Source organism: Microtus pennsylvanicus, chromosome 3 (assembly GCF_037038515.1).
Source record: "Microtus pennsylvanicus isolate mMicPen1 chromosome 3, mMicPen1.hap1, whole genome shotgun sequence".
In the NCBI taxonomy this organism is placed as follows: Eukaryota; Metazoa; Chordata; class Mammalia; order Rodentia; family Cricetidae; genus Microtus; species Microtus pennsylvanicus.
The window spans coordinates 80149417-80169966 of record NC_134581.1 but is presented as its reverse complement, the minus strand read 5'-3'; the positions used below and the strand labels follow the sequence as shown (position 1 = coordinate 80169966).

Sequence of the window (20550 nt, the reverse complement as noted above, 5' to 3'; positions counted from 1 at the left end):
TGTGTTTTATTGTTAGTTACAAAGGCAAAGACGTCACATACTCCTAATCCTTGGAAGGGTCTGCACTGTCGTAGGTAATGAATTCCAAGCTGTTCTCCAATAGGCGTGTTGGATTGCTCATCAGCCAAGCTCTTTACTTGAGTCTATAGTATATAGAGCAATATTCACTAGGAGGTAAGCTAAAGGGTCCTTATTACATTTACTTGTAACAGTATTTCTTTCTCTTCTTCTTGTGTATGTGAATGTGTGTGTGTGGTATGTGAAGGTGTTTGTGTATGTGTGTTTCAGACAAGGTCTTGCTACATAGTTCAGGCTAGCCTCATACTTGTCATCCTCCTGCCTCAGCATCCTGAATGATGAGTCTACATGTGTGCACCACTGTGCCTGGCTTCCAACAGGCACATAGTTCAGGAACTAACTTATCCTCAAAATGATCAGATGAGGAAAGGACGGCACTCATTATTTTTCTAATTTTACACATGGAGGGTCTAAGCTATGACCATTTCATATTACTTGTACAGGACACTGAGGGACAGAGCAGTGATTATAATTGGGAACTGGCAAGATATAGAGTCATTTGAATAGCTAAAAAGAAAAATCTTCTGTGCCGTGCTCTGCTTCACAACAATCCCCACGCAACTCTGGCTCAGCACCCAGTACCTACACAGAACCTGGGTGTAGAATCACTTTCTATTCAAACTGTGGTTCTAGGGGTGAATGTGTTATATGACTTCCAATGTGCTGGGGCCCTTTGGAAGGTGAGACCAAAGACAAGCGATACAGGGAATTAAACCCTCAGCCCTGTACTTCATTCACTGGAACACACAGAAGAAATAAATTCTAAGACACATACATGGGGTACAGCCATACATGCAGGCAAAACACTCATACCCATAAAATTAACATTTAAAAGAATTCCATGGGTCTTTGAATGGAGACATTTTAGACTTATATAGTCATTGAATTGTAGCATTTACAGCACTGTAAACCGCAGGTGTGTGTTATTTAGCTCTTAACGAACTTATAGAGTTCTAACATTCATTCTACAAGGAGCAGCGGGGCTAGCAAGATGGCACAGCTGGTAACGACACTTACTGCCAAGCCTGGTGACCTGCGGTGGATCCTTGGCATCCACGAGGTCGAAGAAAAGAAGTGATTCCCACAAGCTAACCTCACCCACAGCCACATACATACATATGTACACCTACACACATACACACACAACACACACACACACACACACACGCACGCACACACACACACACACACACAGAAGAAAAGAGAAAGAAAAAGAACAGGAGGCAGGAGGAGGGAGAAGGCAGCAGCAGAGGAAGTGGCAGCAGGGGGCGGGGCAGCATGCACTAGTATGGAAGCTTTTACTTTACCAAGGCACGTGGTTACTATGGCATCATTGCCCAGAAGGAAGAGACATCCCGCCATTTCAAACAAGCGCAAATGCTGGGGCAACTTAGAAGGGATTCTTCAGCAGGGGCTACGCACCTGTTCAAGGCGGGTCTCTCCTCTTCTTTTATTATGAAGTTGAAGGTAAGAGTCTGGTTTAGGAGTTGGTAATCCCAAAGTCAGCTTGTTTTTTTCCACAAAATATTGTTTCGACTTCCTTCTCCGGGGCCCCCGTGATCCCAGCAGGAAAACTTCGTTGTGTGAACTTGAGCTCTTCAGGTACTGGGAGAGGTTGCTGGACTTCTCCTCCTGGTCACTGTCACTTAGTTCCGAAAGGGACTCATTTTGACGGGTGCCACACTCATATTTTGGGCTTAGGAACTCGCTTCCAAGTAAGGAGGCTTCGCTCTGAGGACTCTTCTTCCCTTTGCTGTTCTCTGCGGAGAGTCCCATTGATGGCTCCCTGGAAGGGTAGAGTGGGGCCAGAGGCAGGTTTTCTGAAGAGCTGTCGGCAGACCCTGGCAAGGCCTCCATAGCCAATGGCTGCACCTCCTCTCTCTTATCCTTCCAATTGGGATCATATCGGAGGTCTGAATATTTGTCTTCTGCATGACGCTGGCTGTCAAAAGCAGAAAAGAAACAAGATGTCCTTAATTATGGTGAATTTCCCCAGGGGCTTACCCTAAAGGGACAGTCCCCAACTGAGAAAGGCCCACTATAAAGTTCACAGAATAATAAATACATGAATTTACTCATTTTATTTCCTTTATCATTTTTATTCAAAGTCAACCTCAGTTTCTGTCCTCTAATTTCCCTTTCACTATAAGATGGTGAACGTGCCTCTAAGACTCAAACTAGAACCACAGAAGAGGTCTCATTACCAAAGTTCATTGAAATCTGTTGCAAAACTGGACACCAACTAAATTCTAAAAGCAGGAAAGCAGACGCAAACGAAACATCTGCAACGTTAAGGCAGTATGTCAAAGAGTCTTATTACTCAAGCATCGCCATGATGATCTGGTGTGTCCTGCGGAAGACAGAAGTACAGTTCACACTGGCCAGCCGGCTTGTAGTTCAGTCTGTCCCCAGCATTAGGCATGGCTGAGCACCCTGATAGTTCCAGCACTGAAAGATGGTGGTGGTGGGAGAATCAGAAATTCAAGGTCATCCTTGGTTAAAAGGCGATTGAAGGTCAAGCTGGGCTACGTGAAACCCTGTTTCAAAAAAAAAAAAAGGAAGGAGAGGGGGGGTGGAGGAAGGAAGAGAAAGAAAGAGAGAGAGAAAGAGAAAGGAAGGAAGGAAGGAAGGAAGGAAGGAAGGAAGGAAGGAAGGAAGGAAGAAAGAAAGAGAAACTCAACAATTTACACCTTAGCTGGTTATATGCACATGTGGATATTTCTCTCTAGGTCCTAGTATCGCCTTGAATTTCTCCCCTCAGGAGAAAAACCAGGTTTTTATCCCAACTGAATGTCTACACAGGCTCATCTTTCTTTCCAGGAATTGTGGGTTTCCCTTCCTCTTATCCATAGATTTTTACCAAATGTTCCACAGAAAAATCCACCAGCTTAGACCCAGACTGTGACTTGGATGTGTTGGTTGTCAGGGCCACGCACATGAACCTCGGAGGACAGGTCAGCCTGGGCCTCAAGTTCTAGGACAGTCTCACATTATTAAGATTAAGCACGTGGTCCTGTCTGAAGGAAGTAAACCAGACCCCAAATAAAGTCTTCCCTTCTGCCTGTGACAGTCTCAATTTGTAAAGTAGCCCTCTCGTCTTAACTGAAATAGAGAAAAAAAATAAAGAAAGCTGGTAATATGGCATATTTAATGGCCTCTTTGATCTTCAGAAGCTAAATGGGAGAGATTTTTTCCTTGCTGAGGACAGTGGATGCAATCCTCTAATCAAAAAGAAAATGTAAATCACCCAGCTTTTTATGCTATTTGATATTCCCGTTTACAGAGGACATAATTTTATGCTGGGTAAACAAACTAATGGTCTCTATAATGCTAATTTGCCCATCTTAATGTGGACCTAGATTTCTTTGATTCGATGTAAAGCAAAAACTGGACAAGAAGCCGACACTCGTCAGCTTTACGAAGTTGTCATTGCGAGTTTTTCAGCTGTCCTAAGAAGGCGGGAAACCTTTGGCTGCAGGCAGCATTTTCTCTTCCTAGGTGGGCTCTTCTCCAGCAAAACTGCAGAGGGAGAATGGTCCATCTCTCAGGAATGAGCTCTCCCACACTGACACCACAAGACAGCCTGTCAGGGCATGATGGGTCGGTCCCTCCTGCAGGTTGTCTCCCCTAAAAACTAATGTATTTGGCCACTGGGCCTTTGACCTTTCATTTTCGGAGGGGGTTTGTCTCAAATGGGACTGCTGTATTTCTTCCAATTCTCAAGGCTCACTAAAGATTGGCAGGAAGTTGTTACCTTAAATGTGCTGCACACGCTCGTTAACTGCTCACCGTGATGGTGTTCTCGGCTAGCTAAGGTCCTGGGCAGCAGGAACTGTGGTATGCCTTCCTTTCCTAATTTCCGCCTTAGCACAGGGCAGTGTTCTAGGGCATATAAGCTAAACGCCCCTAGAATAAATAACTGGATCTCCATAAATACCCCAACACAGATACAGCAGTTGATATTTATATTTTAAAAAGTAGCAACATAATTACAATCTTAACATGAAGAAGCTTCTTGCACTGGGGCAAATTAGTGGATTATTTTAGGGTTTATCTCACACTGAGCGACCTAAGGTTCAATTGCAGCTGTTTACATGGAGAAGACGGCTCAATTATTATCTTCAAGCAAATTTTTAAAGTTTTGTTCAAACTTTAAACAAACAAAAGCTGTATTTCCACATCTGTGGTTTACAGAAAGGAAAAACTGGATCTAACTTTATTCTGTTATTCGTTAGTTCACTGCTGGGTTTGACAAGTGTTTCCTGAGCACCTGCTAAGCTGGGGAGACACGTGGCTAAGTAGCACAGTATCGGGGAAACAAAGAAAACCAGCAATGAACACTGTAGGGTGACGCCTGCTCTGGTGGCAACCACGGGGCCGCCTGGCTTCAGGAGGGACCATGCCTGCTTCTCGAGAGGTTGGGGAGAACTTTCTGCAGGAAGCCATGGCTTCGACCTAAGGCTGAAGAAATGATGCAAGGACCTCATAACTCTGGAAGAATTTGAGCTTAGTTAAATTATCTGAGTGATTAATTACAGACAGAAGACTAGTAGCCAGTTAGGAACAGCAAAGGGATGAGCTTCAGGTCAACCTCACACACACACACTCTTTTTTTAAAAATATTTATTTATTTATTATGTATATAATATTCTGTCTGTGTGTATGCCTGCAGGCCAGAAGAGGGCACCAGACCCCATTAGAGATGGTAGTAAGCCACCATGTGGTTGCTGGGAATTGAACTCAGGACCTTTGGAAGAGCAGGCAATGCTCTTAACCTCTGAGCCATCTCTCCAGACCCCCCCCCCCCTTTTGAAGACAGTTTTGAACAGTCTTCTTGGTGACTAAACAGGGCATTGCTGGGCTGGAGGGATGATGACTCAGTGGCTAAGAGCACTTATTGCTCCTACAGAGGACCTGGGGTTCGGTTCCTAGGACCCACATGATGGCTTATAATCACCTAGAGTCAACGGTGATCCGTATTCAATTGTTCAATAATATCTCCAAATCCACTCCAATCTTGCTATCCTGTGAACCTAAGATACTGGGTCACTTTTTCCCCCCAGGGCAGTTGCTATCGATAGGGTTTTAACTGCACCGGAGAGGCCCATGTGTGGACGGTTTGGTCTCCAGCTTGTGACAGTACTGAGAAGTGGTTGAACCTTTAGGAGATGGAGCCTCATGGGGACTCTAAGTCACTGGAGCTGTGCCCTTTGGGCTACTAGAACTTGCTCTGTCTTTGCTTCCTGGAATCCACGGGGTGAACAGACTCCTCTTACAGGTGCTCTTGCCTCGATATTGGCACAGGCCTAAGGAAACAGGGTCAAAGAGCTATGGGAGTTTGAGTCCAGAGATGGCTCCTCCTTTAAGGTGTTTATTTCTAGCATCTCATCACAGTCACGGTAAGATAGCACAGGGCCTTCGATATTTGAAGGGAATGTATTAGCCTTGTGATTACATGGGAAACACTGGATCAGTCCAACTGCTCACGGCACTGAACATCAAGCAGTGATGGCAGCCAGCCAGCTGTGTGCATGCTGCCTTCCTTCTCGGCACAGTGACATGGCGTCTTCTGGTTCTGGGAGATGTTACAGTGGATTGTACAAGGAACTAGATCTAGAACAGAATCGCCGGCCCTTAACTTCTGGTGCCACTGATAGCTTTGTGAGTGATTATTTAACGTCTGTGCAGGCACAGAGTAAGGATGGAGCAAACAGTAGCCAGAGAGCACAGCAATGAGCTCTGCCTGGGTTTTGCTCACTGCCAACTGCCCTCAGTCTCCAGGACATAGCACAGTTGTTGTGTACTACGCTTCCTGCTGATGGAGCTCGAGGGATCATTGTCTCCCCAAGGGCTTAAGATATTTTAAGGGCTCGAGGCTCTAAGTGGTGCCCTAGTGACCTGAAAGACACAACACCCATTAAAATTGGATTTTTAGTCAAAACTTAGGTTCTGTGGGAAATGTCTGAACCATAATTTAGGAAATGGGTTTAAGAAATATCAGTGAATCCACATGGCAAAATATTTTAACATCCACTAAAACTTGGCAAGGGAGATACAAGTAATAGAATTAAATTGTTCTGTACCTTCCAGAAAACCCATAACCTGGGGGCCCTAATACATTGCCTTTTTTAAAGAAACCGCAGCTTGGAAGTTCATCATACCTACAGACCTCCATGTTTTAAGCAGAAACTAGACAATATGGAAGGGGCTGGGGACAAACGAGAAGAGACTGGGTTGCTGAGAAACATGCTCTTCTGAATCAACTGTCAGAAGGGAAGCACCAGGAAAAGCGTGGATTATACAGAACCAAAACCAAAACAACCATGGTTCCCATGAAAGCTTTAAGGACTCAATGCCATCGACACCGGCAATTGTTGTCTCCAAACAGCCCCTTCGCCCTTTCAAATGGAAGACACGGTGAAACTGGATGGGAGGCTTTATATTCTTATTTTTTTTTTTATTTTTTTCAAAAGCATGTGCATGAAAACCTGCAATGCTTCCCAGAAATAAATCGAATTGTTGAAACAGAACATGATACTAAAGGACCTCATTGTCCTGCGCGCGTGTGCTAAGAAGCCCGATTGTGTTCTGCAGTCTGGGTCAACACACGGGGACAAAATGAGTGTGAAGTGCTCTTTCACCGCCATCATCTGCACACAAGACAGGCTCCTCTCCCCTCCTCATCCGATAGGAAGGTCACTCAGACAATGAGAACTCAACTCCTTTGTTACCCTTCAGACAACAGATGTCGGGGCTCCTCTTCAGAGGCTCGGGGTAGAAATAGATGCAGAGAGGAGAGGGAGTTGGGGGGAGGGGGGAGGGGGGAGCATCTCTCTTGTGTTCAGTGGGGTTTTGCTGCCTTTAATGGACTATGTTTGAGTCCGTGCTGTGATAACTTCAAACAAAATAAAATCAAATCTCCATTTAATGAAGAGCCTCATACTCAGTTTGTATTCAATCAAAAAATTACTAAAATTAGAGCATGTTTCTAGTTCAATTAACATCCTTTGCACTCACAATAAAATATTCAATAACTGGCCATTTTGCCTGTTGAGGGGAATAAAAGCAGAGCCTCGTCGGTTAGCTGTCACTTACTCGCCACTTCATGCTAAGCAGGCAGTTAGATGGAAACCGCACATATTATTACTGATTGAGGTTTTATTTAATCCTTTGAAACAGAGTAATTATTCCCAATTTATATGCCATTAAATCTTTTATGCACACGAGCAGCAAATTCAGTTTTTGTTTCAGGGTAGAGTTTGTGCTGCTTTCTAAAGGAACCACAAACACGGCGGTCTCTGACGGGCCCCTAAATCCTGCCTCATCTCGCTCTTCTTATCCATGGCTTTTAAGGAAATCAAATGCAATAAATCCAAAAGATTAAAAAGTCACTTTTGCAGGCATGAAATAAAATATTTCCGCGGACACACTTTGTGGAGATTATTTGTAACTCACGAATTTCTGTTTAATGGAGTCATTTATTTTACTCAAATAACTAAATGTCTTAATAGAAAAATAATAGCTGCCTATAGAAACACACTCAAGTGAAGGGGTTAATTGTTATGTAGTGAACTTTGTTTACAGCAGTTACATTATTTAGGTAATTTTGATCCAAATCCCCTCTTTTTTTTCCTTAACAACAGGTTTGTGTTCTTTTGTTACTGTTTTGTTTTGTTTGTGACAGGGCCTCTCCATATAGCCCTCGTTCTTATCCTAGTGTTCATTATGCAGACCAGACTGGCTTTGAACTCACAGAGACCCACTTGCCTCTGCCTCCCAAAGGCTGGGATTAAAGGTGTGCGCCACTAGAATGGGCTTCAACAACAGATTTGTGACTGCTATAACCAGGCATTCGACCCAAGTTATTGCTAGGCCCATATTTTAATTCAAGGTGAACCTGTGAATAAAGGGAAGATAAGTTATCTAAAGAGCACTGGAGTGCTAATGGTCGCAGCGTGGAGCCCTAACTCCCCACTTCTACCAAGATGCCACTTGCACAGAACAAGGGCTACACGGGCATAAGAAACGCCAGATTGTTACAGTAGTCTTGATCAGGGTTCTGCTGAATCCCTTTAGGGAAAGGCTTCTCCTGGTCAATGGAGTCTACTGCTGGTCTGGGTATGAACCTAACATTCCAAGCTACTCAAAACATAAGAATCAATCCAGTTGGGTTGGTCAGTCATCTGGCTAAGGAACCACTCCTCAGGAAGACGGAGTCCCTTAATGCCATGTTAAGAAGAACAATTATCCCTTTAATGAGATAATGTGCCTTTCCTTCCCAGAAACATTGATTTTTCACACAGAAACTGTAGGTCTGACTACTGATTTTCCCATGATGTTAAATATAAATTCCAATACCATTAATGTGATATTTAAAATGTAAAATATACATTGTCTAAAAGAGGCATAAATACCTCAAAGTCTTAAAAGTTGAGGCTCTGGCCTCCTGAAAGTAAGAAGCTTCTGTAAAGCAAAGGACACAGTCAATGAGACAAAAAGGCAACCTACTGAACTGGAGAAGATCTTCACCAATCCCACTTCAGACAAAGGACTGATCTCCAAAATATATAAAGAACTCAAGAAATTAGACATCAAAATTCCAAATAATCAAATTTAAAAATGGGGTACAGATCTAAACAGAGAATTCTCAATAGAAGAATCTGAAATAGCCAAAAGATACTTAAGGAAATGTTCAACATCCTTAACCACCAGGGAAATGCAAATCAAAATGACTCTGAGATTCCATCTTATACCAGTCAGAATGACTAAGAGCAAAAACACCAATGATAGTTTATGCTGGAGAGGATGCGGAGTAAGGGGAACACTCTCCATTGCTGGTGGGAATGCAAACTTGTACAACCACTCTGGAAATCAATATGGTGGTATCTCAGAAAATTGGGAATCAACCTACCTCAGGACCCAGCAATACCACTCTTGGGTATTGTTCTTTCTCTTTTTAAGTTTTTCGAGACAAGGTTTCTCTGTGTAGCTTTGGTGCCTGTCCTGGAACTAGCTCTTGTAAGCCTTGAACTCTCTGTGAGCCTTGAACTCACAGAGATCCGCCTGCCTCTGCCTCCCAAGTGCTGGGATTAAAGGCGTGCGTCTTTTGCCTTGAGCTTCTTATTAGCTGAGAATGAATTTTGTGTCCTCCTGACTCACACTCCTTAGTCCTGGGATTACAAAATACACCACCACGCCCAGTTTCTGCAGTGCTGGGGATTGAACCCAAGACTTTGTGCATCCTAGGCGAGCACTCTACCAACTGAGCCACATCTGTAGCCCAAGGCGTTAACTTTTAAGACTTTTGGGTATTTATACCTTCTTTAGACAGTGTACATTTTACATTTTAAATGTCAGATTAATGGTATTGGAATTTCTACTTGATATCATAGAAAAAAGAATAGACAGGTCTTACTCTGGTGTGCTGCCTTGAGAGAGCATTGCCACTGTAGGCTCATGCATTTGTGTGCTTGGCCCCTAGTTGGTGAAATTGTCTGGGGAAGGATTAGGAAATGTAGCCTTGTTCGAAGAGGTGGGTTTTGAGGTTTCAACAGCTCATGCCAGGCCTAGCCTCTCTCTGTCACAAACTTGTAGATCAGATGTAAGCTCTTGGCTGCTGCTCCAGTGCCACGCCTGCCTGCCTGCTGTCATGCTCCCTGCCATGATGGTCATGGACTCAGCCTCTGAAACTGTAAGCAGACCCCCAAATAAAGGACGTTTTAAATAATTCCCCTCAGTCATAGTGTCTCCTCTCAGCAATTAGAAAAGTAACTAAGATGCCCTGTGGCCAGGTTCCATCACTGACTGATCAATGGTGTGAGCTTCAGCAAGTCTCTATTTCTCTAGGTCATGGCTCCACCTTTTGAATAGCAGGAAAACTGGCTGACTCTCAGGCTCTAAAAGTTCTAAGAATCTATCATCATTGGATGAGTTAGGGTGGGATTATTGTGCAAAACTTTGTGATGCTAGTAATTATGAGGAAAATCACTTAATTTAAATGCAATATGTTAAAATTATATTAACAAGATTATAATAACTAAAACCAAAATGTATTTAACTGGGCTTGACAACCCGCAGTGGGAATCTCAGCATTTAAGAAGGACTTCCACGAGTTCAAACCCAGCCTAAGTTACCCTGTGAGACTCTACATCAAATGACCATATGGCTTCACAAAGAAGGGCACTCTATCCTCCTGACCCATGTGATAGAAGAGAACTAAGCCCCAAAAGTTGTCTTCTGATTTTTGTGACTGCACCATGATTTGTGTGCTCGTCACACAAATAAATTACTACTTTTTTTAAAAAATAAATGAGGTTGAAAATTATACTAATCAAAGTTTTCTATATTTTTCAACTTGAGAGGAAGTAGAAATAGGTCATAAATTGAACTATCTCTTTGTAACTTGTTATAATCTTCTTGATAAATTTACAGGATTGTGGGTAATAAATTGTACCTTCTTAGGTTTTTGTTTTTTAAACTGTTTATTTATTTGAGTACAAAAACATATACCAGTTTTGAAATAAATGAGTAAAGAACTAGCAGATATCTCTGGGGGCAACAGTGGAGAGCCCCCATGAGCCTCCGCGGCTTTAGCATTTCTGGCAGGAGCTTGGCCTTTAATAGACACAATCCATGCTCCAACATGCTCCTGACTTTCTCTATGACAATCCACCTGTCGGGATGGCACCACGCCCGCTCTGAGGAATGCATCAGGGTTTAACTAAGAAGAAGTTAGTGAGCAGATGAATGAATGTAGAGTGGAAACAGCTAATACTTAACAGCAAAAAGCACCACTCTGGTATAGCTATTTCCCACACGGTTTAGAATAAATAAGGTTTTAACTTCTATCTCTACCCCCCAAATCATCTAAGATCCCTAGAATGTGGTATACAGGGCAATATATTTAAGGAGATTGGACACTGATAGACCACAGAAATTAACATAGATAAATGACATCAGAAATGAGCCAGAATAAAAGCTAATTCCTAGAACTTTCTGGAATGTTTTTTGTGATCCTAGAACATTTGAATCAGCCTTAAATGTCTTTCTTACATTTCAAGCTGCTGAAAAAAAAAAAAGCTGGGTGGTGGTGGTACACGCCTTTAATCCCAGCACTTGGGAGGCAGAGGCAGGCGGATCTCTGTCAGTTCGAGGCCATCCTGGTCTACAAGAGCTAGTTCCAGGACAGGCTCCAAAAGCTACAGAGAAACCCTGTCTCGAACCACCCCCCCAAAAAAAATCCACAACCCTTATAAGGAACATGAGTCTGTCTCAGCTTAAATATTTCCCGAGTTCTAGAAAGCAGCTGGAGGGAAAAAAGAAAGGAGGAGAGCTGGGGAAATCTGAAAGAAAAGAAATCCCCGATATTTGACCATTACTTCTCTACCCACCATGCTTGTGTTGACTGTTCAATACTCATTTTCAAGCCCTAGAATTCATCATCCAATACTTTCCTGACTCTTGCATTATTACTAGAAGCAACATACTATAAAGCACCCGGGAGGAGGGGAGGAGGAGAAATGTATCCTATAACACAGTTAAAAAAATGTTGATTATTAGCAAGTCAGTCCCCCACTCCTTCCCAACAGTTCTTGAATGCTTAACTGAAGCTAGTAATGGCTCACCATGCTACCTGATCCCCACTAGCACCTACCTAGATCACGATGCATCCTTAGGTAGGACACAAGCCCTTGTGTTCTCCAGGTGATGTGAGAGAAAACTACCACAGAGCACTCTAGCAGAAGCATGGCTGTGTCTCAGGGGAATTGCTTAAGAATAAGGGTTTATGTTCCCTGCCCTCACTGCCCAATGAAAAATACAGTACATGTCTACTTATTCGGAGGACTTGGTAGCCTTTAGACAACTGTGTTGCTTTATAAAATGCATAATTCCACATGCACAATTACTCTGCCTTCAGCAGTCCATCCTGAGAGTGTGCTATCTTCAGTCTTTATGTCTCTGTAATTTCTCTCTCTCTCTCTCTCTCTCTCTCTCTCTCTCTCTCTCTCTCTCTCTCTCTCTCTGTGTGTGTGTGTGTATACATCTCAATCAGGGCAGGTGTGGAGGTCAGGGACACTTTGTGGGAGTTGATCCTCTCCTTCCCCCATGTGGGTCCAGAGGATTCACACTGAGGTCCTCAGGCTTGCTAGCAGGTGTCTTTACCTACGGAGCCATCTCAACAGCCCTGTCTTTAATGTTCTACTAGTTGGTAAAGTGGAATCCATGATTGCATATTTCATTTTACTGTGCTGGCTAATTCACTTCACGCGTGTGTGGGTGCACACTTCTGCACATGTTGGGGTCAGAGAACAACTGTGGGAGTCAGCTCTTTCCTCCTCCCATCTGGGTCTTGGGGATCAAGCTCAGGTCATCAGGCTTAGTGCTAAGTGAGAACCTGATGGTCAGACATTTTAGACCCATGATTACACAGTCACAATTAGAGCCTTGAGCTGAGTCATCTGAGCAGCTTATGGGCTCTGCACATGTTGAGGATCCTGTTTCTTCATCTGCAAAGTAATGGGGAAAAATGCTCAAGGCGGGGAATCACATGTGAAGGTCACCTGTGTGAAGTCCCGAGTTCACGCCCAAACACCATACTAAGGACTCAGTTTTTAAAATTGAAGTAAGCCGATCTAGAAGCTCCAACTAAGATAGAGGAAATACATATGAAGCAAGTAGGTTCATAACTGAAAGAATTATATAAATATTCCTATAAACAAGACCTTATTAAGCACATACATTAGGTACTGGATGGCTGCTTTCTGTTTTTCTTTCTTTCTTTTTTTACAATGCACACGACTTCAGAAGGCTTCAGGACTAAAGAGGTTATTTCTGACGTCCTGGTATTACATTGATCTGTGTCTCCGTGAGTGCCGAGTGTCATGAGGCTCACTCTGGAGTGGGGCTTAAGGATTATCACATGATGATCCTCCTCCACTCTTGATTCACTCACCACTGCCAATGGTGCTCCAATTTCCATTAAGTAAAGGGCTTTCTCTAATCCATGAGCCCTGAACTGTGGCTTTGACTTCTGGAGGTTCTAGTCACATCAAAACCTAAGTGCAAGGCTAAGTGACTTGTCAGGCAGCTTTTAAAACGATTGCTTATCAAAGCAAGAAGAAAGGTTTGTCTTGGTTTAAGACCAGGCCTGGACTAATTTTTGTTTTGAACTACAATCCCCAGAATGCCATCTACCTTGCAGAAATGAAAGCCTCCTTCAATTTTATATTGAGAGCCCGAGATCAATTTATTTGTCCCATGGCTCATAACTAAGATTTGAGTGAGAGAAAACCTACGAAAGGACCGTATAACTAATAGGAGGCAGAGAATGGATCGATACCCAACCACTCTTGAATTGCATTTTTGAGACATTATTTGGACAAACCCTTCAGTTCTCTTTTCCTTTGTAGTGTGGAACTGGTCCTTTCACAGCCAGTCAATGGAGCAGTACCTTCTAACAGGTACTGAGTGTAGTCTGTCTAACCCTGCCCTGCAGTTTACAGTCTATCACTAAACATTACCCCGGCAGCGCAATCGAGGAAAACCGAATTATCTAAGAGCCTCTGAACCAGAAGATGAAGGATCTAGCCATAATTTTGACTTTTTGGAAGTAAAACCTCCATTTTGAGATGTCTTATGTAGTAATCACACTATCCCTGGGAAATTTGAACAAGGCTAAAATCTGGTGCCTGCTGAGCATGGTACAAAAAGAAGAAGAAACTGTCAACAACTGGGGAAAAGAGGTGATTCAATGGAGTCTTCTCTTGGTCTCCTCATCTTAAAAGTCATTTGTACAATGCAGAAGACTTGGGGACTGTAAAGATGGCTAAGAGCACTTGCAGAGGACCCAGGTAAGATTCCCAGCACCCCATGGCAGTTTACAACCATCTCTAACTCCAGCTCCCAGGGATCTTGATGTGGGAGTCCCCTCTGTATGCTGTGAATATCATTGCTTAATAAAGGAGCTTTGGGCCTATAGCAGAGCTATAGGGGAACAGAGATAGGCAGGGAAAACTAAACTGAATACTGGGAGAAAGGAGGCGGAGTCAGAGAGAAGCCATGTAGCCCCTACCAGAGACAGACGCCAGAACTTTAGCCTGTAAGCCACAGCCTCGTGGCGATACACAGATTAATAGAAATGGGTTAAATCAATATATAAGAGCTAGCCAATAAGAAGTTAGAGCTAATGGGCCAAGCAGTGATTTAAATAATATGGTTTCTGTGTGATTATTTCCGTTTTGGGTGGCTGAGACAAACAAGCAGCCCCCTTCAACAGGATCTGACATCGTCTTCTGGCTTCTGTGGAAGTTGCACACATTGGTGTACATACATACGTGCAGATAAAACACTCGTCCATATAAAAAAGCATGAGAAACAACTGCAATAAAAGACTTCCTTTCTGATGTCCTCATTTCTTTAAGTAAAACTATTACCACTTATGATATATCAAGAAGACGACAGATCTTCCACATCAGAGCCAGGATGAGAACACAGAGCAGCAAGTCAGATTGCATTGGTGCTCTGCTCATGTACTCCCTAGGTGCAGGAGTGGGCCTTAAGGCAACATCCTGAAGCCTCACTGACAACCTCCAAGACAGGCTGACTCTAGTATCTACCTACCAGGACTCCACAGGATTAAATGAGGTGACATACGCAAAGTATGGAGTCCAATGACGGGCTCATGGGAGAAGTTCTCTGCATGGTAACTGTTATTACTCTTAGTCAGTGGCTTCCCTTGCTTCTTCAATATCTGTGGCTAATCTGTCAGTGAGCTCTGTCAATTCTTTCATATATACATGAAATATATATCAAATATATAGTTATATCTCATATATATATTTCAGTTAAACATTCATTATAAAAACAAAAACAAATCAACCAGGATGTTGGTGTCTACCCATGATCTTAGATAATCACACTGTAATATCTCTAGACTTTGGAATACCATGTAGCATGAGGCAAGGTCATAATTATAAGCACAGAAAAATATGCTATTCTGTTAAATGAAATTAATCAGTCACTGAAGACTATGCCTAAATTAACCTTCTTTGGTTAAAAGCATACAAGTCATGAGGAGCAATAAACAATTAAAATTGATCAAAAGTAGAAGGCTATACCTATTCAGAGTGTAGAGGTTTAAGGTGTCTAGGCAATCGCGAAGTCTGGGAACCCACAGGCACTGTGGGCACATGTTCCTTCTCCTAAGATTCAATGACGCATTTATGTATACATACATCCTAACAGAACACACATATCCAACAAGCCACAGCATGCACCCAGGCACCTGTGTGAGAATTGGAGCAACCGAAATACATTCATCAGTAGATGTGAGGGCTAATGTTGGTTGTCGGCTTGATAGGAACTAGAATCAAGTAGGAGACACACCTCTGGGCATAGCTGTGAGGGATTCCTCAGATAACTGACACCAGAAGCCCCATCCTAACGGCTGGACAAATAAATACCAAGGAGGCTGAACTGAGTAATAGACTTCATCCCTTCCTGCCTCCTGACTGTGGATGCCATGAGACCAGCGACCTCAGGTTCCTGCCATGACCTTTCTGCCATGCCAGGCTGTACCCCTGGCACCATGAGTCAGCCAGCATTCCGTTCTGTAAGGTGCTTCTTATCAAACGTGTCATCGTGGCAGCGAGAGACGCACCTTACAGGAAGAAGTGGGTAAGCTCTATTTCCAGACTACGTACTTTATAAGGTAAACAAAAACACAGCGAGAAACTGTCAGACATAATGTCGACTGAAGAGAACAGAGACACTGCATATGGCTGTGCAGATATCGTCACCAATTCCAGGCACCCACAGAGAAGTGAGCGACTGAAAAGGTGGAAAGGGTGCGCCGCCACATCAGTAGACATCTGGTCACTTCTGAAGAGGAAGCTGGGGAAAGGGTATGAAAAGGGTACAAGCTATATTTTTCTTATTTAGACATGTATATCTCTGTGGATCTGCATACAGAAATGGGCAGTTAGATGTGGCACCTTCAGAGACCAGAGGTGTCAGATCCCCTGGAATTAGAGTTACAGGCACAGTGAGCTGTTTGTTGTGGGTGTGGAGACTCACACTCTAAAAGTACTACAGATTCTTAATCATGGAGCCATCTCTCCAGCCCCGACAATGAAATGATTAAATTATATTTATGATTATGACTCTAAGATAATCTAATGTAAATGTGGCATTAAGGATTATGTCATCTTTTCCCCTGTATTTTTTTAGGATAGATATTTTTCACAGTCAAAAGTTTACTGGCTCAGTTGCAGAGTGCTTGCCTAGTGTGCTAAGGCTCTGAGTTTGATTCATAGTACCAGAAAACATAAACAATAAAACATGACATTAATAACAAACGAAAAAAACATGCCTTCAAACGACTATGACCTTAGGCAAATTATTTCTTCTCTGTTAGCTTCATTTCCCCAACTTTAAAGTAGGAACCACAACACCTTCCCTACAGAATTACAGTATAATTACAGTGGGTAAAAAAGACTTTTAAAATCCCACAGTATTGATACTGTTGTAATAGTCATTATTAGCAGCAGCTCTGTCTGCAGTTGGTAATCCCCCTCTCTAATGTAAAGGCACAGGTTTCCAGAAAAGCTGGTTCATGATGCTGTCCCCTCTACCCCTAGTTGACTCAACCACTTTGTTTAGCTAAGGTCATCCTAAAACCTTTTCTGCCTTCAGCTGTCATAGAATATTGTTTTAAGATGTGTTACATTTGTTTATGCTGTGGAACATTTGTTTAATGATGCAAAGATGTGCTGCATTCTTTTATGTTGCATTTGTTTAACTCTGTGAAGCTGTGTTACTTTGCCTGTCTAAAACACCTGATTGGTCTAACGAAGAATTAAATGGCCAGTAACAAGGCAGGAGGAAAGATAGGCAGGGTTGGCAGGCAACAGAATGAAGAGGAGGAAAAATCCAGGAGGACAAGAGGTTGAGGAGCAGGACAAGGAGGAGGACTCCTGGGCCAGTCAACTAGCTACATAGCAAGCCATAGAGAAAGAAATAAAGAAAAAAAATACAGAAACAGAAAGAGATAAAAGCCTAGAGACAAAAGGTAGATGGGCCAATTTAAGCTAAGAAAAGCTGGCTAGAAATTAGTCACACTAAGGCCTCGCATACATAAGAAAGAATAGGACTAAGGGTGATTTATTTGGGAGCGGGGTGGTGGGCCCCCAAAGAGTAAAAGAGTTAAAAACAATCATAAAAACACTAAACAACCAATTGCATTCAGCCTATTGGTGACAACATTTATCAGGTTTTTTTTTTTCTGACTCCCTAATATGAAGACAAGTTTCATTTAACTTGATAGCTCCAGTGAAATTAAGGAGAGGACAAAGGAAAAGCCTCAGAACTAGGTGCTAATTTTGTCTCTTAGAGACCTCTCCAAGACTGTGCACCCTGGATAGGTCCCTTGAGATGTGAAATGTGACCCCATAGGTTTGTGGTCCATAGTCAGCTCTATTTTGGGAGGTTGTGGAACCTTTGCAAATGTGGCCTGTCTAGGAGAAGCAGGTCTTTGCAAGCTGGCCTTAATGGAAACACCCACTTCAGGGTCCACATGACTCTGCTTACTGCTGGTTCTATGCATGAAGCTGCAGCCTGAGCATCCCCCATCAGAGACCGAGTCTCTCCAGTTTCCGTGTCTTCCCCATCATTACAGACTGTACCCTCTGAACCATGGAAATAATAAATTCTTCTTCCTCTGTCAGGTATTTTGTCATATCAATAAGAAGAGTTACCAACAAGAAGAGTTACTAAGACTGGTGGTTATACCTGGTGACCTACTGGCTCTCCTGGTACCAGTGGCTATATTTGGCCACCTACAGAAGGCTCTCCTGGCACCAGTGGTTATACCTGGGGACCTATAGAAGGCTCCCCCTGGTGTGGAAGTCCCCTCTGTGTGCTATGATTACCACTAATGAATAAAGAAACTACTTTGGATCTATAGCAAGGCAGAACTTAGGTAGGTAGGGAAAGACTAAACTGAATGCTGGGACAAAGAGGGCAAAGTCAGAGAGATGCCATGGAGCCTCCCCCAGAGGTAAACGTGCTTAGACTTTGCTGGTAGGCCATGACCTCGTGGTGATATATAGATTAATGGAGATGGGTTAAACTAAGATGTAAGGGTTAGTCAATAAGAAGCTAAAGCTAATGGGCCAAGCAGTGATTTAATGAATACAGTTTCTGTGTGGTTATTTCAGTTCTGGGTGGCCAGGACAAACAAGCAAGTCTAAACTAGCTGGGTGGCCAGGAACCAACAGCGGTCCTCCTCAGTACATCTCCCGGTAGGTACTCTAGGTATGTTCTTGAGGTTCCTACACCCAGTCAATAAGGATAGCACTGCTTAATTAAAGAAGAGGAGGGCCAGGTAGTGGTGGTGCACACCTTTAATCCCCAAACTTGAGAGGCAGAGACAGGCGGATCTCTGTGAGTTTGAGGCTAGCTTGGTCTATAAAGCCAGTATGACAGCCAGAACTGTAACATAGAGATACCTTGTCTTGAAAAACCAAAACCAAAACCAAACCACCACTACCACCACCACCACCACCAACAACAACAACAAAAACAACAATCAAAACAACAACAACAACAAAAAAAGAAGAGGAAGAAAAACAGGAGAGGAGAAACAGGAGGAGAAAGACGAGGTGGGGGGAGAATGCAGTGACGTCAAGGAGCCATATTGCCCTTAGTTGCTTGGAGACCCCCTTCCGCACATTGCTCACAGGACAGCCCAACCTTTCTCTCCTGGGAAGGTACCGGAAACTGGTCAGCATCAGTGCCTTTCACAGGCCCGTCCCTTACCTGAGGTTTACACCACCATGTGCTCCCAGGTTGTCCTTGCTGGCCCCATGGGCTGCTTTTCTCTTCACTTCCTCTTCGGTCTCACTCAGGCTTCCCTCCTCTAAGCTGTCAGGCTCCATATTTTTGTCCAGGATTTGGTCCTCAACTTCCCACTGGGACTTAATCTCTTGAGGAAGGCTCTCTGAATCTGATTCTAAGGAGTCTTTTGAAATCCGATTTAAGTCTTCTTCCTTAAAGGGTCTGCCCGAAGGCTGGGTCCTCAAGTTGGTATGATGGACGGGAGACTGAGTGGAGAGCTTGGGAATTGGTTTATATTTACTCATCCTGAAACACAGAAACACAGACGGGAACATTCTTGTTAACAGAAGCAGTTAGCCGACATTTATGATTGTAGCTGTCAAAAGCAATTGCTTCAAAATTATATTTATGCTACTCTGTGGCTTCTGAAATCATAATGTCAATGTTTGTCAAAAATGTCAATGAGCAAGAGAACCTTGTTATATTATCTGCAGGCTTTTGAATGCACCCTTTTGAGTGTATGAGCCAGGGAGGCCTAGTGGAAAAATGATTGTTTTTCTCTCTGCAGAAACACATCTGATTTAGGGCCCATAAGCGGCCCCGAGTAATCGAATGAGGTTTTATTGAGGAAATCAAATGGCTGCTTGAAAGCAGATTCTGTTTCCAGCTTCCAAGGGCTTCTTACAAACAAGCCGGAACAAAGCCAAATGGTTAATTGTGAACAGTGCTTTCCGTGGCTTTATTTCAAATGCCCAGGGCAAGTGTGCATGCGTGTGTGTGTGTGTGTGTGTGTGTGTGTGTGTGTACATTCTGCTCAGCAGCAGCCACAGATGCACTCAGACAGGTTTAGGGTTTTATCATTTACAAAGTAACAGAGAGAAAAGCATGACTTCCCCAACCAGAACTGTATATAATACACAGACTTTCACTCCAAGACCAGGGTCTGCTACCCAGGATGCTGCCAGAGAGGAGTGTGTAACTTGGGGGGCCATTATATGGAGATCAGTTTCAGCTCAGTATTATACAGCAACAGCAATGTCATCGTAATTGTTTAAGATGTTCAATAAATGAGTGGTGTTGGTGCATGCTGGAAGCTAAGCGCTTGGGAGAGGGAAGGGGGAAATCAGGCCTTGGAGGGAGGCCAGCTTTGGCGGCATGAGAGCTTGTCTACAAACAAACATTAACAACAACAACAAAGAAACCCGAAATGTTGAACAAAAAAGGTTTGTGAATCCCGTCACTGAATGACTCACAGCACAGGCTGGATGTCCACCTACCTGGAATAGATACTGTCCTTGAGAAAAGCTGGGTAGGTGGGAGACAGGCCTGCACGACAGCTAGGAGTTAGGGAGTCCGTCCCTCCTAACTTACTTAAGAGTGTGATTCCAAGGAAGCCCTCACTGTCTCCAAGGGCTGCAACAGTGACCCACGAGATGATGGTTTACAGAAAAATGCTTTGAGTTTGCACAGGATTGGAAGATGATGGTTGGGGGGTGGATTTCCTTTCATCTCTACCCAGTGTTTCTCTTTTGGTTTATCTTCTCTCTCACTGCCTTTATGCTGTGTGTGTGTGTGTGTGTGTGTGTGTGTGTGTGTGTGTGTGTGTGTGTGAAGGTGGGAGAGAGAGAGGAGAGAATC

The 20550-nt window shown here is 43.4% G+C and overlaps 1 protein-coding gene across 1 annotated transcript in view; it reads right to left on the bottom strand.

Annotated features, from left to right (window-relative positions):
- Jhy (junctional cadherin complex regulator) overlaps nucleotides 1-20550 on the bottom strand; it is a 64856-nt gene that overhangs the window by 42750 nt on the left and 1556 nt on the right. Inside the window, exons 2-3 of the mRNA XM_075967819.1 lie at nucleotides 18895-19218; nucleotides 1501-2020 (exon numbers count right to left, since the gene is read on the bottom strand). Coding sequence (XP_075823934.1) covers nucleotides 1501-2020; nucleotides 18895-19217 — 843 coding nt within the window. The 5' untranslated portion in view covers nucleotide 19218. The remainder of the gene's footprint in view (nucleotides 1-1500; nucleotides 2021-18894; nucleotides 19219-20550) is intronic.